Below are 19057 nucleotides of genomic sequence, written 5' to 3' on the forward strand. Positions count from 1 at the left end.
CAGAGCCCTCCGAGGGACATCCGTTGCAGTTGCTGTGAACGCGATTTGAAAATTGCGCTACAACTGCGGGCGCAAAATATCGGGTCACCTGTACAGCAAGAGCTAGAGTAAAACGTTCAGTACTCTTTAATAAGAATCCCGAAACTCTGCATTTTATTCCTAGTGTATTGTCGAGTAGCTAAAACTAAGAAAAGTTCCCAAAATCCAACCACGAAATTTGTTTGTGGCATCACACATATAAACATATATTAAAATTTTGATTAGTTTCAATGTATCCAAAAGTTTTATCATTCTTAGAGCGTTTATGACCCAGTATATGGAAATTAAATAGTTAAAAAAAATATAAAAATAAGACAACACAAGTCAAACAGCGAGTGCCCGCGGTCTGTCCTTCCCACGGCGACACAACGGAATTTAAAGTTACGGAAATAAGTGCCGATACGAGCCTCTGAAGGGACCTGCGGCACTGGACGCCTCAGTGAAGATTTGAAAGGTGCGAAGGGTAAAGGTGTGCTGTATTTCCTGTACCTCAGTTTAATACTTACGCCTTCCTACAACAGATTCTGGATGGGTGAGTTTGTGCACAGCCAGAGAAAAATTCACAACATTATAGTCAAGAGCTGTCAGGGTGTTATCCAGTCAGCCAAAACGTCAGGTATTCAGTCAACAGTTTATCCAGTCAGCCATTCATCTACTCAACCAGTCAACCATTCTTCTACTCAACCAGTCATCCATATATACTGGATGGGTGAGATTGTATACTTCTCTCCCGCCTCCTAGATTTCCACAGACGTAGTTTTGTTATTTTTAAAAGGGTTAATACTGACACTGTTCATGACCCATTCTGGCAGTTTAGGGTACAGAGTAAATGAGAAGTTTAGTCCCACCCTCTCAAAATACCACATGCACCTTCATATTTTGAATAAAGTGCGGAAATGTGGTAAATATGGAGATTCACTACGCGCCTCCAATATTGCCCTCACAAGAATAATAACCTTTCCAAGGTCTCACACATGATCTCTCTCATCTCTAGTTTTACCGGCGCATCATACATGTGGGGGGGGGGGGGAGGTCCAGGGAGGGCAAAGCATCCCCCCCATTAGAGGTTAGGTTTTGTAAAGTTCAGTTGGAGTAGTTTAAATAGGCTCCCCACCCATAAACCCCAATTTCCCATGGGTCCCCCAAGATCGTTAGGGGAAGGGGATTAGGACTTTTCTTTACTTTTAAGTACTTTCGCCTTCACATTATGGTTGAGGGACATGTATTTCGTCCCTTAACTATAATATGGAGGCGTAATGTCGTATTTTGGAGGCGCAGAGTCAATCTCCACAATTACCGAGGAGGTAATCCATAATTTTAGGAGTAGAGAACTACCTTGTACACAACAGAATCTGCTGGGCACACATTTTGAGGTAAATGCAGAAAGGAAGGCATCTAACTAGTTACAAAATCGTGGAGGAAGGCCACCACTGAATCCGTGTCCCACCCCTCCACGTTTTATCAAACTATCCGAGACATGTAAACCAAGTGAATAGTAAGCTATCAGCTTTAAAATAGTAACTTATTGTCACTAAAATAACAACCTATTGCCACTGTAGATAATAATCTATTGCCACTAAGGATAGTAACATATCACTTCTAAATTAGTAGCAAACTGAGGAAGACTAGATGCAAGAGTGATTTCAATAAATACAGCTTTCCACTTGAAGTATAGATGTTTAGTATGGATTAGAGGAAGTTGATAAAGCTTAGTGTTCTCAAATCAAACAGGATCGAAATGAAGACAGGCATAGATATGTAGCATATCCCAGATCCTGTACAATACAACTGGATAAATTTTTTTTTTTTTTTTTTTCTTTTTTTTTTTTTACAGCAAAGGAGACAGCTCAAGGGCACAAAAAAGTAAACATTAATAAAAAAAGCCGCTACTCGCTGCTCCTAAAAAGAATCCAAAGAGGTGGCGAAAGATAGGTCAGTTGGAAGGAGAGGTGTCCTGATACCCTCCTCTTGAAAGAGTTCAAGTCGTAGGCAGGAGGAAATACAGATGAAGGAAGATTGTTCCAGAGTTTACCAGCGTGAGGGATGAAAGAGTGAAGATGCTGGTTAACTCTTGCATAAGGGGTTTGGACAGTATAGGGATGAGCATGAGTAGAAAGTCGAGTGCAGCGGGGCCGCGGGAGGGGGGGAGGCATGCAGTTAGCAAGTTCAGAAGAGCAGTCAGCGTGGAAATATCGATAGAATATCGATAGAAGAAAAGATGTCAATTCAGTTTTATCAGTGTCATGCTTTAATCTCCTTTCCTCCTTATGCATAGCCATGGCCTCCTCTGCCCACTCCCAGTACTTGCTGCGTTGGAATGACCACCTCACCAACTACGGGGACATTCTCTTCTCCCTCCGAGAGCAGGTAAGTCTGGTTTGGTCTGGTGTTTTGCGGGTAGTTTTGTTATTGTAGTGGCACCTCCATGATAAGTTCTCTCCTGTTGTGGTCTCCATCTTGTTTCCTATGCTTCTTTTTTCTTAAACTCTGTTTTCTCTCGTTTGGTTTCCTTGATGTTGTCATAGTTAAAACAGTTTTATTGCTGACCCCAGTTTCTATGCACAGCAAATGGCTTCTTGTCTCTTAATTATTTTACTCTGGACATATATAGTATTAAAAAAGGCTTCAGATATTTTTCTGGCCCACATATGTCACTTAGTGGCTTTTTTAATCTTTTCCTGTCACTCCATTGACAAGATTATCCTAAAAAAGATATGCCTATGACTAATATTCACTGATGTATTAACAACCACATTGGATATTAATGTTCATTCTTGATAGATATTATATATTCATACTTTACCAAATAAAAAATCCAACATGAATTAATCAACTGACATGACTCTTCACTTGTTCACCACAGGAGGAATTTGTGGACTGCAGCATAGCCTGTGAGGATGGGTTGGTGGGTGCTCACCGGGTTGTCCTGGCTGGGTGTTCCTCTTACCTGAGGGACTTGTTTGCCCGAATACATAACCCACACCCTGTCATCTTCCTCCTCAACACCCCACGCTCCTTGGTTCTCATGCTCATGGAGGTAAGTGACCTTGGGGACAGTGCATGAGACTCACCGATGAATCCACAGCTTTTCCTTTTTTTCTTTTTTCTGTTGACTGGCCAAAGGAAAAAAAAAAAAAAAAATTTGCTAAATTAATGGTATTGGAGTAAGAAATGGGTTAGATTTTCTTACACATCACACAATCACTGTTAATGTTGATGTCTTTTATGATCAACTGAGCACCAAGTCACAACAAAAGAAATATAACCCCAAAATAGCAAAACCATTAAAAATCTATAAAAAAAAAAGCCCATTACCAAACCACATAATAAAAGTAAAAATATATTAAACCCTTTAAAATCTAACAAGTGGTTGAGTGATTGTTCCTGCTTTAAACATAACAGTGGTGAAAATGGTTGTCTTAGATATTGTAGCAAGACTTCAATGATAGTGACCGGCAATGCTAATAATTTACCCAATATGCTCCAGTTCATCTACAGAGGACAAGTGCACATCCCTCAGCATCGCCTGCAGCAGCTGGTGGTGTTGGGACAGGCACTCAAGATCAAGGGGCTCACACAGGTATGGTAGGGCTTCCTTTACCTGGTAGGGTTTTTTTCTTTCTTTTTTCTGTTGAGAATGATAACATCTGACAGAAATAGAATGTTTTAGGAAAGGTTTTCATTTGGCAGTCAGTTATTAATGGTTGATGATGGTGTAGAAGAAGGGGGTGAGGATGATGTGTTTTAAGATGTGCCACAGATTGTCTACCCACCTACCCACAGATCATGATGCCAGTTTCCTCAACACTGTCCAGTCCTAATGAGAATTGCAATTCCATCACTCCTCTGGCTTTCCCCCATGGACTTCCCCTCACCGGCACCAACACCCTACCCTTCACTTCCATCCCCACTAGGTATGTGTGGTGAAGTACCTTTACTGGGAGCATAGTGCCTGTGTTGCTGACATGAATACCCTCTTCTTTTTTAACATTTCATAGATCTTGTGTGTGTAACTAATGCAATAGGACCTTGAATAGTGTAGTTAAGTACTGTGATCAATTGTAGAAGTAATAGTAGCAGACAACTAGAGTGATAGTAATATAAAAGGTAAATGTAAAGTTGGGGGCATACGCTGTAGCAGCGCGTGGCCTTGGTGCTCATCTCCGTAACATTGGCCCTTGAGCCTGTGGTGGGAGGGAGTCCATTACCCCGGGACACAGGGCCAGTGAGACATCCGGGTTACCACAGTTTACCTTCCCCAGGTACCCATTTATCGACCAGCCCAAGAGGGAGGATGAACAGCTAGGTGAGCTGCACGCCGACTGCCCGGGCTGGGATTCGAACCCAGGCCCGCGGAGTAGAAGCCAGGCATGCTGACCACTAGACCACGGAGGCGTATAATATACTAAATAGTAATATACTAGATCCAAAATAAAAGAAAGAGTAGAAATGCTAGGAACCCTGTAGTTAACCTCACATTTCTGTTTCTAATTGTTGGTCTCAGGTCCATCAGCCTTTATTTCTTAATTACAGCATTCCCATTGTTGTCTTCCAGCACTTCTAGTATGGATATCTCTGTCCTCTCATGTACAAATGGGCAACAGACTGTAGAAGAGGAGGAGGAGGAGGTGGGTAAAGGAACTATGGTAGATGAGGAGGAAGAGGAAGAGAAGATGGAGTCAAAAGTGAGGAAGAATGGTGAAGGCAAGGATATGCGGCTAAGAAGACAAAGTACAACTGGGCGACCGAGAGGAAGACCGCGTCAACTTGGCTCCCCTCAGAAAAGAACCATAGGAACAAGGGTGAGTGTTAGTGGGTCTTGTCCTCAGCATTCCCTCACAGATACTTATATGGAAAGAAAATTTTGAACTGCTGCATATTCCTTACTTGTCAGTATTTATTGTCACTTAGTAATTTCACAGGAGAAAGATAGAACAGTTTAAAGTACATGTTTTTAGTAATTTGAGAATTTATACAAATTTTTATTTCTTTATTAATGAAAAAACAAATTATATAATGGCATTTTACCATTTTCCTTCCTACCTACCTGCAATGATAAGGGGGTTGTTCCTTCCAAAAAGACGACACCCTCACCACTCAAAAGCTACCTGACCACCATCAGGGACAAAGTCGACATAGGTGCCTTCGCTGTCAACCACGGAATGCAGGATACCAAAAGGTGTGTATATTTCATTTGTCAAAGTGAAGTTGAGGTTATCTTAGTGAACTGATAGATTAGCTCCTGACTCATAAACATTATTATTAGTGAAGGACCTCTACCTGATGGAAGCATTTATCTTATAGAGGATGAGCTAAAAATACAATTACAGTGACCAGTCCCAACCTATTGTTTTAACTGTTGTTGCTGCCAAACCAACTTGATCCCAAACTCTAACCCCATTCTTGAAGTTGTTGCTGAATTATTGTTGTATTTTGTTAGAAAATACCTATTCCTTCACTTAAGAACTTATTTTGATGTTAAAGAAGTTGAAATGTAATTCAGTGGTGAAATTAGTGGCCACTTTTGCTCAAGGTGGAGGATGAAGGATGCGGTGGGGCTGAAGGGTTTGTGATTTCAGTTTCATCATTCTTAAATTAGTCAAAAATGATCTCTGTCTTAGCTGAAATTTTCCTCCCCCAGGTATGTCTTGGAGAAATACAATATCAACGCGAGGGATAAAACTTTGGAGCGTCTAATCGAGTGGTACCAAGAATATCTCCTATCTAAGGAGAATAAGGCCATAGTAAGTCTGTTTTTCTTCTTTTCTATAAATGAGACATACTAAAGGGTAAACAAAAGATATATAAAAAAAAATGCCAACAACATTATTCTTATACAAAATCCATGACTTCATAAGGACCACAGAGCTTTAGCCTGATGTCCAGCAGTATGTCTCGTGCTTCAGATGGTAATTGACATTTTTCATTTCAGCTCAAGTTGCAGAGAAAGAAATAGCAAGCACTAAGGAATTGATTGTTATATCTGAGCATGTGCATGTCTGAAAGTGGTGAGTGCCATTAAATCATGATATTAGTTTCTTAACGTTAATGAATGTATTGCTATAGTTAGTGGGATGGTAGGTGGGTAGTTTCTTCTGTAAATGACTACTAAACAACTAAATCTAGATGTATTTGTTTGTCTTTAACCCGGTAGCAGCTTGATTACAAATGCGTTGTTATCTATTATATAATGATTTGCGTGAGTAATGATTTTTTATCATTAATTTAAATAAATTCGCTTAGGTTACTGCTACTGGGTTAAGCATAGTTTGAGAGAGAAAAGGGAAAGTTTAGTTTACAGATTGATTAGTAAACTACAACAGTTAGGTAGTAATTATAGCACCATTACAATACAGTACAATACCAGGACCAGGGAAAAAAGTGTGTGACTGAAATCCCTACAATTATGTGTAATCTGTAGAAGTGCTCAGACCACATGTGTTAGATTCTGTCATCTCTTGGTTTATTTTTTGCATTTTATTTGATTGCATCTTTTTAAGTTTATTTTAGCATCACATTGAGTTGATTGTATTTAGACAGTGGATACTTGACACTGCTCCTGTGTTCATTCTTACTCCCTTGCTGTGTTTATTCTGGCCCCTGCTCACCAACAAGTCCAATCTGTTACATCAGCACTTTACTTGATTTTATCAGCCCCTTTCCATGCTGCTATGTGCTCTTGCGAAGGTTTGCTGCCAAGAGTAGAGTTAGAGGGTTTTCCCCAAATCATGGGTGGACCTAATGTTTGAGCTGGCAAGCAGAGTTCCCACTATTGTACCTAGGTATTCCTAATGCTCATACCGTATGTTTATTAAAAAGACCATAGATTCAGGTTTGTAATGCTGTTATGTTGGGGAAAAAACTGTGTCCACTTTGTTCTCTAATGGAGTCTGCTCGACTCTCTACATTGAGAGAGACATGTACCATCCATTATGGCAGGGTCTGGATTTAGTGTAATTATGCACATAATTTTATGGTTTGGCTTCCCTGCTGAAAATCTGTCAAAGTGTATTCCTCTCAGCTGCCAAATAATATATTCAGAGGAGGTATAGGTTGATTTCTCTGTTTGTAAGTTAACAAAAAAATATTGTCCTTGTTGTATTGTTGACATATTGCATATGCAGAAACTAGTTTGTAAAAACAACTTCTAAGTGTACTTATCTTAACCCTTAAATGACTGCTATTGTTTTTGTCGAATGTTCTTGAAGCCAATTAAGAAACAGCTGCTTATTTTTTTGAGGGGGGGGTGTTATTCATATTGTATAATATGAACATAGGAGTGAAATCCAAATTATGTCATGTAAGAGGGTGTAAAATACAGCTAGCTGTGTGAGCTGCTGGCACAAAATAGTACTCCAGGAGGATGCGGGGGCTGTGATTGCATGCCCTAATCAATTGATTACTCCAGGCAGATGCACTTTGTCAACTGGGTGGTGAGGGGAAAGGGTGTTGTGGTGAGGGATGAGGAGAATGAGAACAGTGTGAACACATGCCTGACTCGTCCTTCTTACCTGCACTTACGACAGAAGCCCTTGCTGGGTTAAGAGATTACTGTTTCAAATGGCAACATCATCATTCTCTACCTCACTCCCACTACTGCTGTAACTGCTCACAATGTACTGTCACTGCACTCAGAATAATCTTCACTTTCTATTATGTCCTTTCGCCCTAATTCGTCAATGTAATTTCCTTTATTTTCTTTGTTTTTCTTGGGGGGTGCTTGGTGTGGCTTCAATGGCAGCTCAGTTAGGACTAATGATATTTTCTCAAATCTGAGAGTCAGACTTACTGCTATAAAACACAACAAGTGACAGAACCCACAAAAATTGGGCAGAACGTCAGAAATTTGGAGTGCACAAGAGTCTGATTAATCCAGTGGGCCGGTGGATTTGGTTAAATCAATGATGGCCGTCGTTTAAGGGTTAATTGACCGCAGAGAATCTAATTTCAATTTCTCTATTTTTACATACAGTATTCTTATAGCATGATGCTGAGGTAAACTTCCTCAAACCCTATCCAGTATTTTATCTATATCCTACTATAAGAGTTAGTGTTAGTTTATTGAAATAATTCCATAAGAATTACTGTACCATGAGTATTCTGCTTCTTGAGTTGATAAAACCTCAAGTGGTATCACATTGAAAGCATCTTTGCACATGATAGCTAACCTGTTCTTACCACCAAGTGCCACACACGTACGTACCTTAGGCTGAACATGTTTCAGGAGGAACTCCTCCACCTTCCTCCCTGCTTGAAGCAAGCATCCTTGTGCACTGTGATACTGGATGTTAAAAAGTATTACAATATTGCAACTGGCATCTGTATTTGGCCAGGATCTGATTTGTCAAAATAGAGACATATCAAATAAGTGGTTATCTGAAAAGAGTGGCATTCACCCTTGCTCTGATCATGTGCTGGACCCATGATCACCAGCCAGTACTGACCTGGAATGAGTTCTCTGTTGAGCTCAGAGGACCAATCTATGAGTAACTACTGGGACCTCATCCTCCTGCCTCCCATCCCCAGGGGGACCGTAGCTGCTTTGGTCAGCAAAAAAAAATTGTTTTCTGAGCATGGCATTAACCTTACCCTGCCAGATGACAGCACATGCAGTATTGTTTTCTGGCACCTAATTAATTTTGTGTCGTAAGACACAAGTGGGCTCTCCAAACCTCATCACCCTAGTTGACTCGGGTGATCAACAGTGGTCAATAATAGTAATGATCTTGGTAAGGCGTTAAGAGATTACTTTGACATATTTGTCACCACCATGGTACATTGGTCACCTTATAGTGTATTTCAAATTGATGATAGAATTCCTTATCTGAATGGATTAGTCATTTCATGATTTATACTTCTGACCATGTTATGCTGGTGCTACATATTGAAAGCTGTCAGTGTGTTTGTAGTCACCAGACATCACCTGCAGCATGAAGCATGACTCACAACTCAGTCAAGAGAGTTGACTTGTTACCTGACTAGCCATAGATGTTTTGTATGTGTATCCCTCATTATATGATTGGGTTGCATTCCTTACAATTAGTCATAAAAATAATTGATTGTATTTCAGTAGCATTATAACAGCATTAATAGGAATATGATTCTTGCCACTCAAAAATATTGAAGAATCAATTGTAAAAAAGACCCCTACAAAACCTCAAGTGTTTATTTGCAATAATTTTAAAAATATAAAGAAACTGAAGTATCCTGGGCACTGGTTAACCCACTTCCCCAATGCTCAGATGCCATTGTCACTACAACAGTTACAAGACAAATAAAACACACACTTTGTGGCTAAAGAAACAGGAAAATGATGGACGTGTTTGGTTGCAGAAAGAAACTGAGCCTAACATGGGTAGGGAATGCCTTCCTGTGTGGCTTAAGCCGTGTCCACACTATCGAGCATGCTCGATGGGCAAACAGTGATACCGGATCACAATAGGTAGTGAGAATGAGGGTTGATGACGTCAGAAGCGGGAAAACCACAGGCAGGGATCTGGCAACAAACAGTGCTACCAGATGTAGTTTAGCCCACAATATCTACTCCTTCACCGGGCAAAGACAGGCGGGCAAAGTTGTAAACTGATGAGTGGTGTCAAATACAGGTTCATGGTTCAGTTTCACGCCTGTACTGATTTCGCAAAGTATCTAGTTTCTTTTTTATATCCGCAAAGATAACGGATGCGTACTTCTTTTGTATTTCCCTTGTTATTGCTGTAAGGGCTACTACACGTTTATTTCTGTCCTTATAATCAGCGCTTTTTATGTTCCACAAGCAAGGTTTTTGACGGTACATATCAATTATTCATACTGTATCTTGCTTGGACCACTGAAAGTTTCCTCCTTCAGGTACACTTGTAGAAGGACCGCCAGACATGCTGATATGCACATAACACTTTGAATGTGAGATAGATTCCTACTTAATTCCGAGGAAACGTTTAGTGTTTCGCATCATACCAGTCGAAACAGTTTCTGGTGTTTCCTTCAAACTCACTCACAGACAGTTGCCCGCTCGTTTGCCCGCAGTCTCCTCGCTTCTGACATCACCTTCGTGCCTGCCACTCACCCTCCTTTCTTATGTATTGGAACGGGATCTGGTATCACTGTTTGCCCGTCGAGCATGCTCAATAGTGTGGACACGGCTTTAGTGATCATGTGATCACACCACTATGGTGCTGCAGCTCAAGCATGTGATCACACCACCACTGTGTGGCATAGTTATCTCATGATTACACTACCACTGTGCTGCATTACGATCATGTGATTCTACAACCACTCTGCTGCATTGTGGTCATGTGGTTGCACCACCAATGACAGACAGATCATAGTTGTATAGCCATAGTTGCCTGTAAAAATTATTAATTCCTATTTAGGTAAATTGTTGAAGTAAAGTTTAACCCGACAGCAGCGAGGATCATGTTTCTTAATGGTCCCTCCAAGTGAGAAAAATGAAAAAAAATCACCCCTCACACAAACCATTTCATAATATATATCAAAGCATTTGTGATCAGATTATGCATCATCTATTTTGGGGGATAAATATCATGGCACAAATTTGGCCCGTCACTGCTACACGGTGAAGCCACAAATTTGGCCCATCGCTGCTACCAGGTTAAATCGATGCTTTTACTGCTTTGTTTGGGTCCCATTTCTTCAAGATGTGGTTGAGGGGACATGCCCAGGCTTCTCACCTCAGATTCATTTGTTGTTGAGATGGAAAGCTTGAAAAATGGTTTTACTAACTGCCTACAATTGAGATTTAATTTGAATGAGGAAAGTAAGTAAGGATAGTAAGGATATTTTAAAGATACAGCTCTTGAAGTAATATTTTATGTTTCAGGAACTTTGATTTACAAAGTGAGATTTTTTGAGATAGGTAGTACAGTGCTTTTCTCTTAGTGGATTACAGACTTTTTCATGGTTGGTGATAAAATGGTGTATACTGATTAGCATGACTAAAAAAATGAATAAAAAATGGCTTAAAGCTTGATGTGTATTCAAGGATCTACTTAACTTCCTAAGCATAAGTAAAATCCTTATACATTGTTTTCCATTTCCACTTATAAATTAAGCAACTAAAAGTAATCAGAAACAGAGAACTGACAAACTTGGAAGACCTCTCTCCTAAAATAACATGTTTTGTTCAAATTATAGACATTCATCACTCGAAGGAGAGTAATAGTAATCATAATTGGTACTAAACACACAGCTTTCACACACATACACACACTCACATTTTCTTTCATAAATAATTTATCAATAATTTTAACAAAAATAATTTATTAGTAGCCTGAGGGCGGTCAGTATTTACAGAAACATGACTGGGTCATAGAGCAGTACAAGGACAAGGGAAGGTTGGCATCACAACCAAAGAGCTCTTATTGTCAGTGCTAATGACATGATGACCCCCCCCATAATATAAAAATGACAGTTCTAGGATATTTTAGGGAGACTGGAAAGGGAAAGGGACTTGAGCATAGAGTGGACAGAAATGAAATATTGAGATTCTGTGATGGCCACTCTACTATAGAAGCTCTGGAGGGCAGAGTCAGAAAAGAAAAAGATGCAAATGACAGCTGTGCTGTCAACTCAGCTATTGTTACAGGATGGAGTCCTCAGTTGCCATGTATGGATGTTCATGTAAGAGTTGCAACAAATTCTTATTTTCTTCAGTACTTTGCTTTTAAATTGTCATTCTAAGTAGCACTTCATAAACATATTTTACAACAGTCATCTTTGAGCAGTTTTATGACACAGGTGCTCTGTTGGGAAATTTTATTTTAACTTCCATGAGAGCATTTTGAGAATATACTTTGGGTAGTGCGCATACAGCACATCACAGTTCTAACAGTGTCAATGTTTTAATATGTGTTGTTGAAAGACCACCATTAATATGGCAATTAACCAATGTCCACATTCTATCTGAGGTGTTGCAGATCATACATTACATGTTTCTAAACAGTTCAGTTACAAGTTTCATATGAATCATTATTCATTAGAAAATCTAGAGGGACTCATGCTGAATGGTTTCACCTTTGGCTTATTTAAGCTCAGACTAAATGTGAACACATAAATATTTCAATATAATCAAAACTTAACAGTCCATTATCAACACACTAATTGCTACTGAAAGGCACCACAGTCTGTTAGCAACATCCTCAATCAAATGTCCCCAATCATCAGGGTCAGACCCTTGTACTTGTGCTCTGCAAAATACTGCTTGGGTTTCTTTGAGTTACCTAAGTTATATTTTCAATATGTTCTGTAAAAAAATATATTTATAAATACTTTCCCTAGAGCATATTGTGACTTCATATAGCTTCTATACTGCCATTAGCTCTTGAGACATGAGAAGGACTGTGGCTGGTTTTAGAGGGAGGGATGTGACCATTCTGGAGGGAGGTTTGAAGCACAGGGGCGGTGCCATTCGGAAGCCTTGGATACGGCCCCTGTCTGGCTGCATCCATATGATTGAACATGTAGGCGGGGTGGAAGGGTGGGTGCTGCAGGGGGTGGTAGAGGTGCTTGGAGCTGGTCACCTGACTCAGAGGAACAAGTGCTGCTTTCTTCTTTGCTTTATTTGCATCATATTTTGCCTGAAACAAAGTAGTATTAAAGCACTGAAATCATTCATATTTATAACCCTATTAGCATAACTTACTAAAAAAGTAGAAGTTATAAAAGGAGTAACTTCCCCCAAAATATATTTGTAGTAGGAGTAACTTCCTAGAAAAGTAGTAGCAGTGGTAGGAGTTACTTCATTATCACATATGAGTATCAAGTGGAATGATGCATACCTAAAAATTATAAAACAAACAAATACATGCAAAGGACCATGAAGGACATACCTTATTGTAGCCCAGCACACCCATTATGGCCATGAACATCCCCACCACATTGGGCAATGTGACAGGGTTACGCAGGAGGAGGAGAGAGACGGTGATGATTGAGATTCGTTTGGTGGCACTTGCAACAGCATAGGTGAGGGGTGTGACGTGGTGCAGAATAGTGAATGCCACAAGGTTCTGCATCCAGCTGAGTCCCCCATCTAGCAACAGTAATGTGATGGTCTCCCAGGGGTCTCGTCTCACAATCTAACGGAAAGTGCAATTTCATCATTCTAATCCTTTCAACACTAAGCACCACTTAGCCTACAAGGTTAAGTTTAAATGAATAAAATTGTATCCTCAAGACAAAGGGTACAGGAGAACTTGAAAGGCTTTAACAATGGTGATGTTAATAAGGTAATGAAAGGAAAAGAGAGGGATAGGACTGACAGCAATGGGTTTACACTCTAATTCAATAAAGACAGGCTAAACCTGACTTTCTAAAAGAGTGGTGGATGAGTGGAATAGGCTTGGTAGTACTGTAATAGATGTCAATATGATATATCCCTCCAAGAAAAGGTCAGTAATGACGCAGACCCGGAAAATTTGGATTTGCCGGTTGTCCAAGTGTGATACTGCCGTAAGGCAGCGAGGCCGCTGACCGGGTGAGCGCCGGCAATGACGTCATCGGACTCCCAGCGAATCACAAGCGTGTTTTCAGAGCTCAGCCAATCGTAGTTTTTTTTTTTTTTAAGGTGAGTGATTATTTTGAGTAATTATCAAACCCAAAAGTCAGACCCACATGTGCACCAAATAATTCTTTTCATATTGGTTACTTTATTCAATTAACGCGAATTCAGTTAGCTCGACCGCGTTCATCCACCTAATTCTCGTGCTAAATGGGGTTCTACTGTGTATATATATATATATATATATATATATATATATATATATATATATATATATATATATATATATATATATATATATATATATATATATAAAAGTTTAATAAAGGAATGCTGGTTGGTTGGGGTAAATATTGTTGACATACCAGAGTTTCATCCCGGAATATACTGAGTCCGTCTGTGAACACCCACACCGGGAGAAACATAAAGAGCGCTAGGCAGCCCAAAAGGTGCAGCAGCCGCAGGTGGTGCAAGCCAGTGTCTGTCAGGACCTGTACAAGGTAAAGAAAGGAAGGAAATATACAAGATGAAGAATTAAGGAATTGTTTCATCCTCTTGTACTGAACTGAATTGTATACATTTATTTTATTTTATCTGTCTTAAAAAAAAAAGTTAGGATGGACAACAATTCAATGCAAAAGAAGAGGATGAATGGGATGGAAAAATAATCTATTACTCAGTCCTTTCCTTCTTAATTTTTATGTAGCCCATTCTTTTTAATGAGTAGCAATGAAACAAAAAGGAATTCCTCCTTTTAATATAAAATTCTGCCATCTTTACCTATGCATCTCTAGAAAGTTATTGGGATGCATGATAATGTTATGCAAAGCATTAAAATATACATCAGGGCCAAAAAACATTTAAGAGCCATAATAATACCATCGAATCCTGGGGAACTGGCTAATCTTAACTTGTAAGTTCTGTAGCCTTTACTAGACTGTAATTAATACAAGGGGTTATCTTTTTATTAACATAAGAAAACACTTGAGGTATAATTATACTTACCTTCTTTGAATATATGTTTTGGAGAGAGAAGCCACAGGTGGACATGAGGGCAGCCACAAGGCCCAGCATGTCAAAAGACAACTCTGTGGTGGTGGCAACAGCAACCCCAAGGATGATAGGCACCAGGGAGAAGTACACCTGTGAAGGGAGAAGGACTTAATACACACACACACACACACACATATATATATATATATATATATATATATATATATATATATATATATATATATATATATATATATATATATATATATATATATATATATATATATATATATATATATATATATATATATATATATATATATATATATATATATATATATATATATATATATATATATATATATATATATATATATATATATATATATATATATATATATATATATATATATATATATATATATGTATGTGTGTGTGTGTGTATTAAACTCTCCACAATCACTTTGGAAACAAATAGCACAATGAGTTAAAGTTCACTTTGGAAACAAATACCACAATGAGTTAAAGTTGATCATATGTAAAAGTTGACACCCTCCAAGGCTATCTATACAATTAAAGAATAAACTCAATCCCCTAGAAAAGTCTTATCTCTGGAAAAGTCAATCTCTCAAGCTTTGGCTGTAAGATAACACTTTATTAGCTACACTTGCTACCAGCCTTCAGAAATTCTGTATGGCATTCATTCTTCAAATATGAGGCATGTAAAATGCTACTGAGCAAAATTTATGAAGTGTACTGAACTCAATGATCATAAATTGACTTTGAGAAATGTCAGTTTATTGAATTTTAATGATGATGAAATTACACTTGATGGCAATTAAACTAATTTAGCAAACTAATTTAGGATTTATGATAGGATTCATATGATGATTGAGCAACACCCTATTTTGTACATGAAAATATTTATATTGTCCTGAATTTTAATTAGAATGGAGTATACTCTGTTCATAAAGTCAACATCTGGCAAATTTCCAACAGCAGTGGTAGGCATGTAGACATGCTGCCAAGTGTTTTGCTAAAAGCAGTTTTGAATAAGACAGTGGCCTACGTTGCATTTACTTCTTAATGATATGTGCAGACTCCTTTGCAGTAAAACTTTTTGTCTTTTCTCTTTTGCACATGCAACTCTATACCTTTGAGTCTTTTCTTTCTGATAATTGTAGTATAAATCGTTGCGCTTCCTCCAGCAACTATAATTAGTTCCTATTCTGCAAGACCAAAGTATGATTCTGGCCTTGCAATTGTGTCTCACACCCATTGCTCACAATTGAGTTGTTATTCTCAATATTATTATATTATTTGTGTTACCCAATCATTTTCCACAATCACTTTGGAAACAAATACCACAATGAGTTAAAGTTGATCATATGTAAAAGTTGACACCCTCCAAGGCTGTCTATTCAATTAAAGAATAAACTTAATCCCCTAGAAAAGTCTTATCTCTGGAAAAGTCAATCTCTCAAGCTTTGGCTGTAACTGAAGGGGTCTTGAGGAGCAAAAAATTTTTCTCCATAGGGTAGTGAAGTGCTAATAAACTAAATGAAGGGCATGCTAGGCTCAGAAAGGGTTAATAAATATTGCTGTAGCACATTACTGGTGATAGTCACAGGGTCACAGCCTCCCTCACCTTAGTGGTCTGCCTCTCCCCCAGCAGGAAGCGCCCCAGCAACACAGTGAACAGTGGCATGGTGGCCTTCACTGCAAAGACACCAAACCATAGTGTTAATTAAGCTTCCTCAGTTAGGTAAGTTGTGTATACACTTCAGTAACTTGCACACAAAATCAAAATTATAAATGTGGGTATGTATATGTAGGTACATATTTACAGTTACATGGGTAGGGGATTTTCTCTAAAATTTACTTCATAAGGGAATTGTCAAGAGGGCGATACTCTAATTTTCTATATATTGTGTTATGTACCAACTCTACAGTTCTGCACATTATTTATCAGAATCAGTATTTTTCCTGAATCTTTTCACATATATGATGCAGGTACTAAACACTGGAACAGTGGTAAACATGAAACAATAAACCTTTAGGGGATAAAGGGAGATAGAGCCCCTCATAGGGAGTTTACATAAATATATTAACCTGTATTTTAGTGACAGGAATACCAGGCAAGAGTATGATTTGTGGTTACTAAAAGACGGATGAACACAGTATATATATTTGTAACCTCTGTTCCCTTGATCTCTCAAAGTTTTACTGTTTCTGGTTGTTTTATTTTTTTAGTGTATATTATTAGTGTTTGTTTGAAAAGTTCAAGAGAAATACTGAAAATAAAGGCAATTTTAGTACTGTATCTGCGTTATTCGTGTTTCATAGATTACCACTCTTCAAATACAGTACGCGAGAGATTGTGTCAAGTAAAATAAGCCATACCAATATGATATTTTGTGGTTTGATATGATGACACACACATTTGTAGCTTCCTTCCAGCAAAACATCAACACCTCATTCTTATGTATTTAATTATCATCATATATCATTATATATTATCATAATTGCCAGGATGTCTGGTGTTTGGGCTTTTCTGTTCTATTTTGGACTTATTCTCTGATAACTGGATGGGGAAAGGCCAACATGTTGGTGACTAACCAGACAAATGAGCTTAAGTAAAACAATTATTTCCCTATCTAGAAATAAACTAAATATTTTATTATAGTATAGCTAGTTCTAGATAACAGGACCACTTTGTTCTAGGATAAATCATAACTCCTGACTGCTCTTCCTATTTTTTTTTTTTTTTTTTACCATAGATGTACTAATTAATTCATAACTTCATTCTCGTCAATATTTTTTAAAGGAAATATTCATGTATCAAACAACGAACACTTGTACAAATGACAAATATCACTTCTCTAATTAAACATCAAGGAAAATATAGATCATGAAAATCAGTGGTCTAAAACAGGAAGCAAAGTTAAATTAGTAAGGACCATTAGTATTTAAGACAATTATTACACAGGAGTAAGCAGTATTTGGATGGATATTTTCTTTGTCTCTCAGCAACATTCAATGATTAATATTACCTTTCAATATTTTTACCCTGCAAAAACTAGTACGGTAGGAAAAAGCTACTCAGTATCCTAAACTAATTCTTAAACTATCCACCCCCGACTGCCTATACCATTACTTTAGGAGAGTAACCCATCACCACTAAGTAACTCATTGAATCACAGTGGTAACCTATTCCCACTAGATAAATAACTTAACACCACCAGTTGGAATAGTTTGGCTACTGCCTAGGCCACCAGGGGACATTGCAACCACCTAGGTAACACTAACCATAACTCATTAGACAAATCTATTTTTTTAGGGGAGGTGGGGAAGGGGGGCCAATTCCATCAATACACAAATAAGGTGCCTGATAAACAACTATATATATATATATATATATATATATATATATATATATATATATATATATATATATATATATATATATATATATATATATATATATATATATATATATATATATATATATATATATATATATATACGGTATATATATATATATATATATATATATATATATATATATATTAATCAACCTACACCATACAACTCTACATTCTTTCATCTTCTCTATTAATTAACTCACTTCCTCTTCTTGCTATACCTTTGATTAAAAAATAAATAAATACAGGGTAATAAGGATAGGGAAGGCATGCAAGGTTGGCGGGCAGGTGAGGTCTGTGTGTGTGTGTGTGTGTAGTAGTTACCTGTGTGGGCGTAAGAGACGGGCACCCTCCATATACTAACGTGCGAGAACACCGACGCTAGGAACTTCCCGAACGCTAAAGGAATAATAATTCGCTTATAATAACTCCAACTTATGTCCGAGCGAGGCCGCACACGCATCCACCGTAACACTGGACTGCTGAAGATCGCTATGGACACCAGCTGCACCATAGTGACCGTCATGGGGTACGGGAACTCGTTGAGGAGGGTCTTCCCCACCACATTGTTGCCCGAGCTTATCAAATACCACGCGGCACATAGTAATATCACACGCACAACCTCCCCGCCTTCTTTCTCCTCTGCCATGTTGGCCACTGAGCACTGACAGCTGACGTCATCAACACTCAGACGGCTCAGCTGATGCGGGGATTTCCTCTCTCTCCTCGAGTTACCGGGCCGTCATTTATTTATTTTCCTCAGCGACTGTTGCAGTGAGACGGGATAGAAATAGGTGATTTGTATGGCTTTCACAAACTGTGTCTGTCTCAGTTCAGGGGTTGAAACTATTATAACTGATTGATTTGATTTCATGGAGTCATAGTGCGTGGTCAGGGCCAGTATGCATAATTATTTACCAACTGTACTCCTCTCACTGCCTCACTAGCGGTGAGAACGGTCGCGCGGACCCCTTTCAAGGGCTCACTCAACAAATTTTGGCGCTCCCGCGCACACTGCACCCTTGGAGGAAGAATTAACTCTTCCTCCAACTGCACCCATATGCCCTTTTTTTCTTTCTTTATT

The 19057-nt window shown here is 38.5% G+C and overlaps 2 protein-coding genes across 6 annotated transcripts; one reads left to right on the top strand and one right to left on the bottom strand.

The window, feature by feature from the left end:
- The first annotated feature begins 334 nt into the window (after positions 1-334).
- LOC127008220 (protein jim lovell-like) lies at positions 335-11024 on the top strand. 5 transcript variants are annotated; one of them, XM_050879944.1, is made up of 9 exons: positions 335-493; positions 2315-2406; positions 2903-3076; positions 3527-3619; positions 3823-3953; positions 4595-4841; positions 5100-5218; positions 5681-5783; positions 5972-11024. In XM_050879944.1, the coding sequence occupies exons 2-9, from the start codon at positions 2317-2319 to the stop codon at positions 5993-5995; spliced, it is 981 nt and encodes a 326-aa protein (XP_050735901.1). In that variant the 5' UTR covers positions 335-493; positions 2315-2316; the 3' UTR covers positions 5996-11024. The 5 variants fall into 5 exon arrangements, with proteins under 5 accessions (XP_050735901.1, XP_050735900.1, XP_050735902.1 ...); XM_050879943.1 differs by having other exon boundaries at positions 370-571; XM_050879945.1 differs by having other exon boundaries at positions 375-508.
- Positions 10854-18686, bottom strand: LOC127008219 (solute carrier family 35 member E1 homolog). The gene is made up of 6 exons (XM_050879942.1): positions 18298-18686; positions 16197-16267; positions 14561-14698; positions 13921-14046; positions 12888-13133; positions 10854-12635 (listed from the first exon to the last, which is right to left on the bottom strand). Exons 1-6 carry the CDS (start codon positions 18620-18622, stop codon positions 12351-12353), a joined length of 1191 nt encoding a protein of 396 aa, XP_050735899.1. The 5' UTR covers positions 18623-18686; the 3' UTR covers positions 10854-12350.
- Between the last annotated feature and the right edge of the window lie 371 nt (positions 18687-19057).

The sequence above is a fragment of the Eriocheir sinensis genome, chromosome 37, assembly GCF_024679095.1.
Source record: "Eriocheir sinensis breed Jianghai 21 chromosome 37, ASM2467909v1, whole genome shotgun sequence".
Taxonomy (NCBI): domain Eukaryota; kingdom Metazoa; phylum Arthropoda; class Malacostraca; order Decapoda; family Varunidae; genus Eriocheir; species Eriocheir sinensis.

Excerpts from the sequence above, each read along its gene's own strand:
- LOC127008220 (XM_050879943.1), top strand. Across the intron at positions 3,077-3,526 it reads TGGTTCTCATGCTCATGGAG|TTCATCTACAGAGGACAAGT; the intron begins GTAAGTGACCTT and ends AATATGCTCCAG. Across the intron at positions 3,954-4,594 it reads TTCACTTCCATCCCCACTAG|CACTTCTAGTATGGATATCT; the intron begins GTATGTGTGGTG and ends GTTGTCTTCCAG.
- LOC127008219 (XM_050879942.1), bottom strand. The coding sequence starts at position 18,622 with ATGGCAGAGGAGAAAGAAGGCGGGGAGGTTGTGCGTGTGATATTACTA. Across the intron at positions 14,699-16,196 it reads GGGAGAGGCAGACCACTAAG|GTGTACTTCTCCCTGGTGCC; the intron begins GTGAGGGAGGCT and ends CTCCCTTCACAG. Across the intron at positions 12,636-12,887 it reads GTGTGCTGGGCTACAATAAG|GCAAAATATGATGCAAATAA; the intron begins GTATGTCCTTCA and ends ACTTTGTTTCAG.